Raw genomic sequence first — 14,684 nt, forward strand, 5'->3', positions numbered from 1 at the left:
AAATTAGCTGACTTACTTTTAAACTTGAAAATTGTCCCAGAAGAAGCTGCTGGCTTCTGATCCGCCGTCTTTTTGAAAGTACTGGGGTGTATTTTGGGTAATTTTTGACCAAGGATAGGCTACAAGACACCTCCCATGTATCCTTGCTCAGCTAGCTAAACGGCTAACAAACGGAGAACACACGCCTCGGTAGAACATGAACATTGGAACCGATTGGAACACGTCTTGTCGTGTTCATGTCAAATTAAACTGATCACAATACACAGATGACGATGACGTATCTCCTAGGCAACCGGGGTGGGGCCAAGACATCAAGGCAAGGTTCCTTGGCATTGAGAAACACCCCAAGTCTGAGCTCCTACAATCTTGAAGATATCAAAGAACTAATATGACATCCACCCCATTTAAACCTGTTTTCCTGTGATTTCTCACAGTAAAACTTTTGGTTTAAAGTTATTTTTGAGCTGGAGAACCATAGGACTGTTTTTCCAGCTTTTCTCTCGAGCACGTCTCACAGCAATATGCCACAGAAGAGAGTACCAACAATGGAGGAATTTGAGGAGATTAATGGCTTCCCTCAACTTTTTATGTGGAGACATGACAGCTGTAAAATCACATCTGGAGCAGCTCCTGAGCCTAATGGACGAGGGGAAGCAGCTGCGCATCATGATCGCTGGAAAAAATATGCATTTTATGGCTCAAGATCAGGAAATTATGGACCTGAAGCAAAGGGTAGAAGATCTGGAACAACACTCCCGCATAAATGAGGTGGTCATCACCGGAATTACAATTCAACCACACTCATATGTACGAGCGGTCGCAGCCCCGAACACCGTGGAACCCAGAGATGAGAAGGAGGCAAGCTCAGTGGAACAACAGGTCGCATCTTACCTCCAGAGTGACAGGTTGGAGTTTAGCCGGGAGCACACTGAAGCCTGCCATCCGCCTCCAACAAGGAATGGCAGACCACCGGTGACAATCCTGAGATTTATCAAAAAAATAAAATACAATACAGCTGCTGAAACACTGAAAGGCACGAATGTTTACAACAACGAGCATCTGACGAAACGGAACGCGAACATCGCGGCCAAGATCCAGTAAACGTGGGTAAAAAACTGCAAGATCTTTATCAAGCTGAATGGGTCTCCTGAAGCTGCTAGAGTCCTGGCGGTAAAGAAAATGGAGGACCTTGAAAAATATTAAAGGTAACCTGAGAATCACATCATGGCCATTATGGAAGATAAAACACTACCTCAGATGTCACAAGAAAAAGACCTGGACACGTTAGTTTTCTTCAATTGCTAAAACGCGTTTTTCAAAACTGTACGTTTCTTTCAAAACTGCACACACAAAACCCCAAACATAACACACAAATTCCTAAACCGTGGCTTCCCTTTGCAACAAAACCCTGCCACCACATATCGTAATTCTTTACACTTTCTATTGTACGAGTATGTATAGGAACTGTGACTATCAGAGAGTACTTACAACTCTTTTCACAACCCTTTAGTATTATAGCGATTACAGAAACTTGGTTCGATATGGGTAAAAATATAGACTCCCATCTACAAGACTATGATTGAAAGTACACGGATAGAGAAAAAATGAGATGGAGGGGCGGGAGTGCTTTGTATATTCACAAATCTATAAAATGTAACATTTTAACAAATGTGACCCTTGCAGTTGTTGGTATTATGGAATGTCTGAGTGTGGAATTTTTTTTATGAAATAACTAAAAACGTTATTATAAGCTGTGTATATCAAGCATTGATATTTTTTATGAATGGATGGACAAACTGTTTGCCCACTGAATAAAAAAACCTTATTCATCTGTGGGGATTTCAAGATAGATTTACTAAATCAAACAAAACAAAAAACAATTGATGACTTTATTGATTTAATGTATGTCTGTATCCAACTATAACAAAACCAAGTAAAATAACATAATAAAACAATTATCAATAACATCTTTACTAACATTGTTGAGAATCAAATCCCTAGTGGCCTGTTCGTAAATGATGTAACTGATAATTTACCTGTTTTCACTCTGTTTGACTAGGAGATTAAGTAAATGAAAAATCATACTGGGATCATCTCAAAACGTATATTAAGTGATAATAATCTGAATAACAGTTTGGTAAATCAAAATTGGAGAACAGTTTACAAAGAAACAAATGTTGACACAGCTTACAATAAGTTTTTGGATAGAGTCACATCTCTGTTTAACACTCACTGTCATGTGGAGGAATGCTGCATAAGACAAAATATCAAGAGAAGTCCTTGGCTAACAAAGGGAATGATTAATGGATGTAGAAAGATAAATACTCTATAAATTATTCTTAAATGAAAAAACTAAAGAAGTGGAACAAAAATATAAAACATATAAAAACAAATGTACTTCCATCATAAGAAGCAGCAAACAGCTATATTATAAACAAAAATGTATAAATATAGGAACAACATGATGGAAAGATGTAACACATTGAATAATTTAATTAAGCAAACAAGATCATCAAAGCCTCTATATCCAGATTTCTTTAACAACGAAGAAGGTGAAGTTTATAATATGAACACTGTATTAATTTAATACATTTTTAGTAAACGTCGGCCCTGAGTTGGCTGCTGGAATCCCAGACTATGGGATTGATAAAATTCACTCAGCTATTGAACAAAACCCATCATCACTTTTCCTCTCAGCTACAAATGAGCAGGAAGTGGCGAATATTATTCTTAAATCTAAAAGTAAATCATCTACCGATTGTCATGATATCAGTTCAATGTGGTGAAAAAGGTTGTGTTTAACACCGTGAAGCCCTTAACTTACATATGTAATTTATCATTTCAATATGGTAGTTTTCCACAAAAGATGAAAACTGCCAAAATCGTACCAATTAACAAAAATAACGATGTGCAGTTTTACAAATTATAGACCGATTTCTTTGTTACCCCAGTTCTCAAACATCCTTGAAAAACATTACAATTGACGACTAGAAAAGTTCCTTGAAAAGCATTACATAATAAACGAAGGCCAGTATGGTTTCAGAGCCAAAAGATGTACATCAATGGCAATAATCGAAGCAACTGAAGAAATCACAAATGCAATATATCATTTAAAACTTGCTGTCGGATCTTTCTTGACCTGAAAAAAGCTGTTAATACAATTGACCAAACAGTTTTACTCAGCAAGATAGAAATATATGGAATCTGTGGGGTGGCAGGGGATTGGATAAAAAGTTATCCAACTGGAAGGAGTCAGTATGAAAATGGGGCAGCATACATCTGATAAACTTGAAGTTACTGGTGTGGTTCCCCAAGGGTCTGTACTGGGGCCAACATTGTTTAATATTTATATAAAAGATATATTTAATGTAACAAAAGTGCTAAAATTTATTCTCTTTGCAGATGACACCAACATATTTTCCTGTAGTGATAATTATATCTCCTGCACTCACAGAGCACAGTCGCTTCTGCTTTGCTCCCTTATCTTTTTCCCAAGGCTCTTTTTGTCCCGTCTCCTACAGAGCGCTTCTGTGCATTTCCTCTGGAAATCACTATTTTTCATAAATGGATTTAATTAATTGGTCATTCAACGCGATTGATAAGATTTTTTCTACGATGAGAACGGAGGAGGGGGCTCGCGCTTGCCCTCACAGGACACACGCAGCGGGATATATGCTCGATTCCTGGAAGAAGTGGAATGTCATCTGTCTCTCTCAGCTGTCCATTGAGGACGTTGAAGATGTGTGGATATTTGGCCTGATGATCACTGGATTTCTTCTGATTGGAGTGGGAGGATATCTGGTTTTCCGAAAAATTGGGATGACGGGAGCGATTGGAGGGCGACCCGCAACCATGGACGGCACCGTCCGGGCGGAGACCTCACAGACTGGGACGTTACTCGAGGTGAATCGCAAGCTGGACAATGTCTTAGCTGCGTTACCGTGTTAGTGCGCAAAATGGATGTCATCTCGGAGAGGGTCATCAGACGGTGTGGAAATGTTTAATCACCAAATTGGCTTCACTGGAGGATTTGAATGATCAATACAGACTTTAAGGCAGAGAGGAAAATTACCTCTGCCTGACCCAAACAAAGTCCTGTTATCCAATCTGACGCCATAAGCAGCCTTGGAGTTGCGTGCAAAAACCCCCACAATGGAAGGAATGCAGACAAATGCTGTGAAAACCCTACCCCCCCCCCCCCCCCCCCGCCTTCAGATTGTGGTCTCCGCATCGAGGTCATCAAGATGGAGGCACTCACTGTGCTCTGTGCTTTCCCAAGACCTCCCACCCACCTGTGGATTCAGTTGGCCGAGCACCACACAGGCTGCTCCCGCTGAGGAAACAGGGTCCCAGCCCACCCCCCCACCCCCTACCTACCGGGTCTCATGTTGTACACCCTGCCGGTGTAGCTCTGTTAATGCCTTTTTCTCCCTCCCCGAACTCTCCTCATGTAATCCCCTCTTCATCTACTGAAATGAGCGCCGTTATGGCTGCTCTCGTGGTCTGCCTGTATCTGTCCTGTCTATATGTGTGTGTGTAATCTTGGTCAGGCTGTTCTGTGGAGTCAAGTTCCTATGCTCTGGTTTGCTGGAGCGCTGGCAATAAAATTCTCTCAGATTCTCTGATATTGAGCTTGTGAATACTTTGAACAGTGAACTAAATCTTGATTAAGCAACGTGAAATAAGGATCATTCATAAAGTTGTTTTTTTAAATCATTCCCATAATTTGTTCATCCAGTTCAAGTTGCTAAAATTTTGAGATCTTGTCGAATATAATATAATCATTTTCCTATATAAAGCATTCCATAAACCACTACCAGAAATTTTACAACAACTCTTTACACCTTGAGAATTAGCACATAATTGCAGAGGATATAGACATTTTATAATCCCAACAGTCAGAATCACTCGTGAAAGTTTTGTGTGTCCTTACATGGCGTGAAACTGTGGAACAGCCTGGATACTCACCGCAAGCAATGCCAAAATATTCATCTATTAAAAAAGTTATATAAATATAGGATATGGTCCAAATATACAGAGCAAGGGTCTTAAATGTACACCAATAGTATGTTGCTTGAGCTTGATGTGGTCACTCTACATATGTGTTACTCAGATTAATTATCCATTGCCTTTATAGATTAGTGTAGATTAGTATAAAATAGATTAGAAAAGCATTTTTTGTGCCTCTATGAGGAAATGTACTTAGACCAAATGGGTACTAAAGTTGTTGAAAATACCATGTTGGTATTCAATATTTTAAATGTAATTATTAAGATTTAATTGGGTAAATTGTAAACGTTATATTGTTACTTTGATGTACGATGTGTTACTTTGCTCATTTAAAGAGTAGAGTGGTGAGATGGGTTTACATTCTGTTATAAATCTTAGTGCTTCATGATAAACAACACTCAACATTCTTAGACAACATTCATAAGATTGCTTATTGCTTGTTTAAAGTTCACTTTGAGTCCAAGGAAAGTTCAGCGGGTGCCAACTAAACCACAGAGAACATGATAAGCCATCATACCAGATTTTATAATCTTTTATTTATTAAGATCTGCAAAACTGACCCCTCTGTAGTTTTTTACCAAGGTTTAACTGGAAAAAAATTCTCCATATTTGGTTGTTAGATTCTAAAATATTACTTTGTAACAGGAAGATAAAACTTCATGCATATATTTTCTGCTCTATGAGATGTTCCCTGTTGCAGCAATAAATGATACAAAGTTGGCGCATGTACAAAAAACCACCGTGTGGGTAACAAGTGCACATTTCTAAGACTGTACATTTGTGCATGCTGTTAGCAAAGCTACATCAGTTATATTGTGTGAAGAGAAAAATTGAAAACATTGTTTCAGTCGCTGCTGTCACTGTGAGGTTTGGGAGGTACAATATTTATCATCGCTACTGCCTGTAATTTCACTTTGCTATTTTAGTGTATGGTGACAATGAAACAGAAACCTGAACCAGACATTATGAAAGCATTTCTGCAACAGTTGCTGTTACATTTCACTAGCGAGCCACACAGTTGTAGCAGAAGACAAGTCTTGGATTCTGAATTTAAGTAAAAGTTTTTCAAGGAACCCGGAATAATTTCCAACTAGCCAGCATAATTAGCAACAAGAAATCCATCTGCTGCTACAGTTAACACACTTTTTTGACCACCAAAGCTAAAGTACTGAGATGCCAGCACACCCTCAGCAAGCCTGACCTTCACAACCTCACACTGTTGGCTCATCACACTACTGAGCCATTTTTGCTAGCATTTGGTAGGCTAATTTTTTTGCACCCAGCATTACAAATGTTTACATGCATGTATGGACTGTTTTGTTTTATTACTATTGGTGTTGCCATTTTTATTGTCTCTTAGCTCCAGACAAGGATGGGTTTATTGGTGTAGGAATATAAACGCCACTTTGGATTGTGGGTTATAAAAAGAAAACACAGACAGTCTGTTCTCTCCTGCCGGCTCTGGTTAGTGGGGATTTGAAGAAAAAAAAATCTTTGTTTTTTCTGTTGGAATTCAGAAAAGATTCATATTTATAAAGATTCTGAATCAATCCTGTCCAAAAGCCTTTGCCGTATTTCCGAGTGTCCCTGAGTGCACCATCGCTCGAGACGGCGCTAGCTGAGCTGCTCTGTGTGCTCCTATGCTGCAATCTGCAGAAATACAACAGAGGCCTGCCTTTTTAATTATGCTGTGTGCATTTTATGAGTCAAAAGGTCATATGGGTTATTTATAACGTTTAAATGTTGTTTTCCTGTTTAGTTTGTGTGTTGTTTCATGCCGACCGCACTGTGCATAAATGATGCTTGCTAAGAGTAATTAGTCCTTCTTAGTCTTCCTGTTCAATGATAAATGTTACTGGTTTATTTGACTGCATGCTCCTGGATGTTATAAAAACAGTTTATTAGTTGAAGATGTTTCACATACACTGACTCATCTCTCTCTCACACACACACACACACACACACGCACGCGCGCACACACACACACACACACACACACACAGTTGATGAATTGACTTAATTGAGAGTCAATTCTGAATCGAATGGTCAGCCCAAGAATCGGGATCGAATTGTGAGTTGTAGGAGTCCCACCCCTAATGTCTTGTAAGCTGAGGTTCTTTCCAGTGAAAACATAGTTGCGTGTTTACAGTAGGGCTGGGGGTAAACGATTATTTTTAAAACGATTATTCTGACGATTATTTTATCGAATAGTCGACTATTCTAATCACTATTTAGAAAATTAATCTAATGATTATTTTTCTATTGCACAATTAACAAAAACCAGAAAATCTCAAATTCCTCAAAAAAATTGATAAATTCTTACTGTAAGAGAATAAACACTACAGGCCTTCCATTTTGTATAACACTGCTTTTATTGTGTTGCGGTTGGTTATGTTCTGGTGACGTGTAGAACTTGGGAGTGCAGGCTGCTGCCTGAGAGGTGGTAGAAGATGGAGTGTCTCCATGCTGCTTTGTTTTGGTCACTTATGTGCGTGAGGCGAGTGGTGTTACGGGTTAAACCAAACTCAGGTGATATTTTACACTAAACCGAAAACCCACAGCACTCTAAATGTAATAAAAGGGAGATCTACACCACAAAAAAGATTAACTCTAAACCAAAACGTAACAGCTTATCCCAACGCAAGAAGCTGTTAGCGAAGATGCTAACAGTAGCTTTACCAACATTAAGTTCAAGTTACCAAGTTTAAATAAACCAAAAACACCCAGCAGCAAACAGACCAGCACGGAGGAGAGACTGCTACCACCAAAACAGCTCTCCTCATGTCTGAAAGAAGCTCCTTAATGAAGGGAGAAGCACTCCCGGTGATTTTCTACATCTGCGATAGACACGAAGCAGCGCATCTGACCCCGGAAGTTGTTGTCCGTTGCCGGGAGACGAAGGGGCAAAACAGGAAAATAATCTAGTAGTGGACGGACGTTGTTCCGGGTCTTCGGTATTTGGCGGAGATGTTAGTGAAGGCGGAGAAGAGGGCGAACTAGAGGAAAAACAGGCAGATTCCTCCTCTATTTATAAACTCCTGGGGATGCAACAAGTGGGCGCGGTGCGTCGACTTCAGGATCTGACGTCGACAAGTTTTTAGAATCGAGCCGTCGACTTCGTCGAGGCTTCGCTACAGCCCTAGTTTACAGGTACGTGACCTGTTTGGTGATGTTAACAAAGATCACTGCAGCATCTGTTTGGCTAATGGATGTGATGTAGCACAGGAAGGTTCATTTGGCTTTTTTAAAGAAAGTTCCTCATAAACAAATATTTGTGAGATCATTAGTGTGAGTTTATGTGTGTTTGCACATGACTTACAGAGACTGGAGTGACTGAAGGTTTTTGAGTGCTGCACTGGGAACAGATTTCAGCTGATTATTCTGGAGCATTCTGTAGAGGAAATGAGAAAAATAATCAGATTTCACTTCAAGACATAAAAACATTCCAACAAGATTAATCTGAACAATGTAATCAGAGATGCATTAAATGTTAGCAATGGTGACAAACTTCTTACAATAATAAACATCTTGTTTTTTCCCCCTTGTAGAGCAACCTAATTACGATACAGATAAAGGGATCATGATATTTAAACCTACTGGATAATAAGAGCTGAAGTCTTCTGTGCCTATCTGTGTGGGCAAGATTGTGCAACTACTTGCCTGACAAGCAATCCCATATAGGTAAATGTATAGACTGGCCACAATCCATAAACGGAGCTCAGTCATTGGGCGGAATCTACAGTTGTCTTTCAAACTGTCTCTGCTTGCTATTGGATAGCACTCGGACCAACCAGTGCAACAAACACCATGAAGTATACATTACTACAGAAATCAGTCAACGGGGAAGTTTGTCCGCCATTTACCATAGAAGAAAAATAAGGAAATGCATCTTTTTTTCTAAACGAATGACCTCTATCTGCTCATGTCTCAAAGAAATGCCTGAGTCTTAACTGTCCAAAGTTGATGACAAAATTGTTTCAAAAAAGCATTGTTCCTGAGCAGATGCCAACTTTGCAGTTTTTCTTCATCTCTGCTCTGGTGCTAAGCCCACCCAAAAACTTTCTATAAACATACATCACTGTGAATGGCTGGACCTAAAATGGTTTGGGCCAATGGTCGACCTGCTGAGGCTACATTGGAGCGTGGTTAAACCAACCTAACATTTTGCTACTGCTACAGTTTGTCTAATATAGTTGCATAGGCAAGACATCTAAAGTGTACTGCTTAGGTTTCGTTGTGTTTTAATGTTTTATCCACACAGTATGAACAAGGTTGTATATATTCAAAATAAACACCACAAACATCACTATTTACTCTAATGCATGCAAAACTTCACAATATCACAGCAGCAACTATGTGTGTACATGAGTGAGCTGACATTGGCAGGGAGAGTGTGTGCTTACAGGACTTTGAGTTGATGCAGTCCAGACAGGGCGTCAGAGTGGATGAATGTCAGGTCATTCCCAGCAAGTCGTCTGGGTGAGACAAAGAGGAAACACCCTGTTTACTTACAAACTTAAGACACTTCTCAGATGAATTAGGTGATGTTTTAATAAAACTCAAGTATTTGTTTCAAACCTGCACGTTTGTTTAAATTAAAGAAGCACATTGGGTTGGGAGCTTGGTATCAAGCATCTCAGTAGCTTAGGTTCCATCTCTAAAACTGAATGTGGGGCACGGGGTGTCAGAGACATGTGTCTTTGCCATGGCCTGTCGTCACTTCGTCTGTCACCCATAACAGATTAGAGCTGGATATCCCCTCCTTAGATCCCTCTTCGAGCGACCTCAACATCAGTGTTCGGCGCTCCTTTTAGAATGAGTAAAAAATAATTCACCTTTTAAGCTGACACAACCTCTTTCTTCTCCCCTATACAGTCCTGCCTAACATTTATCATCAGACAGCTGCTGCAGTCTGTGTTGAAATTATTTATGACTGCAAGGACACCTCCCTTTCCTGCTGGGAACAGGAAGTAAATAGGAAACATGGGTGCAAATAAGCATGGGACACGCTGACTGGGACATAGAGCTCACGTCCACTATCTTTCCTAAGAGATTAGAAGCTAATTTATTGCTGTGCAACATGAGTCAGAGAAGGCTGAGTTCCCAGCAACAAGAGCTGCTATGTGTAGCGCTGAAAATCAGGACGGACTCTGTCAGAGGTCCACTTCTTTGTCTTGTGATCTTAAAAGTGGTTGTTTGGTGGTAGACCAATAACTTCACAGATTTAGTGCCTACAACATGAGCCAGTTATGTAGCAAACGTTTAGCCGTCAGTGAAACTCTAGTATTCCTGAACTGTGACCGGGACCATTTCCATAATACTAAGAGCAGTGTTGCCACAGTTACCTTAAAATTGTAATCTGATTAGTGAATACTTTTTACTCATTCCAAAACTATCTTGGTTACTTTATTTTAAAAGTAACATTTAGATTATGAGTTACTTTATTAGGTACTTTCAGCAACTGCCAATAACACTCCTCACTGCCTCAACATAAAAACAACAACCAGTGTTGCCAGTGTTCTCTTTATTGGAAGTGCACATTAACAGTAATGTCAACAATGCATCTCCTGACATTTTAAGTTGAACTTAGAACTTTTTCCCCCCACAGAAAACCTGTGAGTGCAGGTTCCATTCCAAGGAGCGGGACCGCGTTCGGGGGGCACAAAGGACCACCATCTATTGAGGACCACTGATCTAGAATATTTACAACAGAAAATAAATTTGTCATTTGATTCCAGGTTTTTGGCATATTTCTAAAAATAATGGTTCAGCATATATGAGTCACCCCTCTGAGTGATTATGAGCAGAAGGGCAACTGCTCTGAAAACACACAATACTGGAGTTATCTATGTATAACAGTCAACCTTTGATTTGAAGCTTTCACCATGAACGCTCACAAACTTCACAGACTTGATTTAGACAAGAACGCAAAAGTTAAATCTGATTAATTTCTCCCCAAAAGCTCATGCTATTTCACACAGATGTGAGAAGGTACCCATTTTCTTAGATAATTTATCAATATTGCCTCTTGCAAAAGCCAGATGAAAGTATATTCAAAGCAGACAATAAAGAATTAACAATATCTAATAAAGTCAAACCCATGGAAGGATTTATAAATAAAGCTAAGTGCTCATCCTGTGGCTTTGTGTCATTTGTTTATTTCTAGCAAACTGCACCACAACTTTTTGCTAAGTTTACGTGACTAACTCCTTGAGACCGCACACGCGATCCAGAACTTGTAGTGATGATCATAAAATACAAATTGCCACATACAAACAGGGTTTGACAAATCTTTCAGTTATCCTTCAGGTTTCACAACATAAAGAGCTTCTCCTCTTACACCTTAAAGCAAATTCATCCTGTCCTGCCCTGGGGCTTTGCTGACTTTCAGCAGAGAAAAGCTAAAACCCTCTCCTTGTGCAACACCACTCCTGCACGTCTACCACTCTCAACAAAACGTTCTGAACACAAAACATTGGGTAAGTCAATAAAAAAAATCTATAGTTTCTTCTACAAGCTGCAGACTAAGCATGTGCAATAGCCATTTACAACTTTGATTTAGTAATATAGATTCAACATTAACATGGAAACCCATCACTAGGACCCCCCCCCCCCCCAAAACGACATGATTCAACATGGTGAAAGCACACTTTTTTGTATCACTGTCAGTGCAGAGAGCTATGACGATAAGCCTTTAACTTTGTTTGCTGTGTGCACCCAATCCATGTTTCAGAAATGACCTTTTAACATAATCAGACAGTCGTAAACATCATTCAAACGACAAGAAAATGAAAGGCCCTGATAAAACACTATAAGCTATTTGGACAGCAGTGTCTATCCCGTCTCCCGGTAGAGCAGGGGTGGGCAACCCTGGTCCTTGAGGGCTGCTATCCTGCATGTTTTAGTTATTTGCCTGCTTCAACACACCTGATTCCTGGATATAATATATAAGGATGGATCGAAAATTTGGCCAACGAAATTTTTGGCCAGAAAATGACCAAAAATGGTTTTCCACTTTTCGGCAGAAAGAATTTACTAAACCGAAATATTGTGTGATAAAGAATGTCATGTCAACCAGGAAGTGAGTCACGAGAGTGAACTTTGAACAAAGAGGTTGGAACGAGATGAAACGAAGACGGGGTTCACGTGACTTCACGTATGGGCCGGCTGTGCAGACGGTCACGTGAACCGGGCAGGTGAGCACGTGAGAAACTAGAGAACAGCCAACATGTCTGCAGTGTGGACATGTTGGGCATCTCGGAACAACCAATGAATAGCAGTTTGCAAAAATTGCAATGCTAAAATTTCAAGATGGGGGGGGGGTTCTACTAATACTTTTGCCACATGAGGTTTAATTTACCATCTCAAATCCAAACACCTGGATCACCATAGTGAATATGAGAGGCATGCAACAAGGAAAATGAAACCAACACCGAGCGTGCCCCCTTTGTCTGTGGTGGGGTTATTTGAAAAGGCAAGAAAGCTTTTTACTGATTCTGCAAAGTCAAAGGTAATCCTTCTTTTCTGCGTTTCGGTTTTCGGCCTGGGTTTCCTCGTTTTCAGTTTTCGGCTTCGGCCAACATTTTTAATATTGGTGCATCCCTAAAAATATATATATTATATAATATAAGTCATACAATAAAAAGATGTAAAGCTAATAATTTTTTCCCATTATTTTTTATGCGCTGGTGAAGCTAATTCTTTTTTTTTATCTAGAGAGGTGTTTTATAGAAAACATGTTCTTGTTCTACTCAAAGTAAGACGGAAAACCGAAGATAAAAATAGCTTTCAAATGTAAATAACAAATTCATACAGAGTTTTCCTGCATTATTTACCAAGGCATGCTGCCTGGACATTTTTGTGTGCCATCTGAACTCACTAAAAAAACACTCTAACTCTGACGCCTTTTACATGCTTGTTTGAATTACTGTGTACCATCAGAAACATTCTAACTGTTTGCGCTTTCAAGTTCACTTAAGTGCGCACTCGAGCTGACGTTGAAGTAAAATCAGCGTTGTTATGCAGAACTCCATTCTGCTGCTGGAGACATCTCTCTCTCTTCCCCTCACTCACCCATGGTGTTGAGAGACGGCAACAGGCATTATTATCGGCTCTAGCAGTGCTATGTACTGAAAAATAAAACGGGAAAACTAGTAACTAAAATTAGCAACTCTGTCAGCCGAACAATTAGGTTAGGCCTCGATACATCCCGTCCCCACACTGGCTGCTGCTGCGGTAACACTGGAAAACCCAGGATGTCTAAAAATATTTGACTAGCAGATCCTGGATCAGTCATGAGCACTATTAAAAAATTGCAGCTTTGACGATCACCTGATTGCGTTATTTAAAATCGCAATTTCAGTCCAAGAACGCAGGGTTTCCCCCAGCGTTTTATAAGCCTGACGGCCCACCACACTTTGCGTAGCCACCCGCCAGGCTAAGCGCCATGCCCCGCCCCCTCCCTGACCCTACCGTGTATGCTGACACGAACGGCGCAACGAAACTAGAGCCCTCCATCAGCAGCGGAATGTGTGCGCACCCCCCCCCCCCCCCCCCCCCCCCGGAGGAGCGCTGTGGGACGTCGCGTGCGAACCCCACCAGACACACACACACACACTCTCTGATGGCTGAATCCGCCAAGCTTAACTCATTTTCTGGGGGAAACCCAGAAAACGATATAGATTGTTCAGCCCTAGTCAGAGGGACCCGTGGCGCCAGTGTTCAGCAGGCCTTGCCTCTGTCAGTGCGCCCCAGGGCAGCTGTAGCCACGTCGCAGCTAATCACCATCAACATGTGAATGGATGAATGATGCACTGTAGTGTAAAGCACTTTGGAGTCCTCCGACTCAAGTGCGGGTCATTTATCATCAATTTAATTGCTTGAAAATGTAGCTTGTGTTTAGGTAAAAGGCAGAAACAGTTTGTGCATCAAATGCTTCTCATGACAACCAGCTGTTTTTTTTTTTACAATATTTCCTAGAACATCAGCCTCTAATATAGATAAAAAAACAATATTTTACATGAGGAGCATTCGTCATGCAACACAGAAAATTCAAAGCTCAGAAGACGTTTAAATATTTAAACCAATGTTATTTCCTCTTCAATTTTAACTAAACGCTTCAAAAATTGATGCAGACGAACTGCCATTCTATATCCTGAACTGAGTGTCTCAACTGCAGGTTACTGTCAAGAATATAAACAAGATACAAAATGAAACAGATAATATCTCTGTCATCACATGTGTTGAGCTTTTGGGCCTTTAGAAAAAAAAAGAAAACATTGGAGGAGGTTGCGTGACTAAGAATGAAGAATACTCTTTCCTTGTCTCTTCATCGTATGATGGCCTCTCTCTCTTTTTTTTATATTCCTGATCTATTTCTCCGTCAGCTCTCCTTGTTTTCACCCTGGGGGCCCATGCTTTGGTTCGTTGACACTGCTGCAGCCCTAAAGCGAAAGAGTCTTCCAACGAGGTTCAACGCAACAAGCCTTCGGATTCGTCTCCACACAAAAAGGTTAAACAAACATGCAAATGAGCTAAGGGTTTATGTCAATCAAAATACCTTTGTGCAGAAAAACACACTTCTCAACAACAGCCCATCAGTTTCACAGGACAAGAAAAGACAGAAGTCATGATGAGACTGGTTGAGTTTTTTTACCTTGTTGCCATGGAAACTA

At 40.3% G+C, this 14,684-nt stretch overlaps 1 protein-coding gene across 1 annotated transcript in view; it reads right to left on the reverse strand.

Moving 5' to 3' along the window:
• The window catches only part of lgr4 (leucine-rich repeat containing G protein-coupled receptor 4), a 62,331-nt gene that overhangs the window by 22,857 nt on the left and 24,790 nt on the right, over nt 1-14,684 (reverse strand). The window contains exons 3-4 of the mRNA XM_015953164.3: nt 9,414-9,485; nt 8,330-8,401 (exon numbers count right to left, since the gene is read on the reverse strand). Coding sequence (XP_015808650.3) covers nt 8,330-8,401; nt 9,414-9,485 — 144 coding nt within the window. The remainder of the gene's footprint in view (nt 1-8,329; nt 8,402-9,413; nt 9,486-14,684) is intronic.

The sequence above is a fragment of the Nothobranchius furzeri genome, chromosome 9 (assembly GCF_043380555.1).
Source record: "Nothobranchius furzeri strain GRZ-AD chromosome 9, NfurGRZ-RIMD1, whole genome shotgun sequence".
NCBI lineage: Eukaryota > Metazoa > Chordata > Actinopteri > Cyprinodontiformes > Nothobranchiidae > Nothobranchius > Nothobranchius furzeri.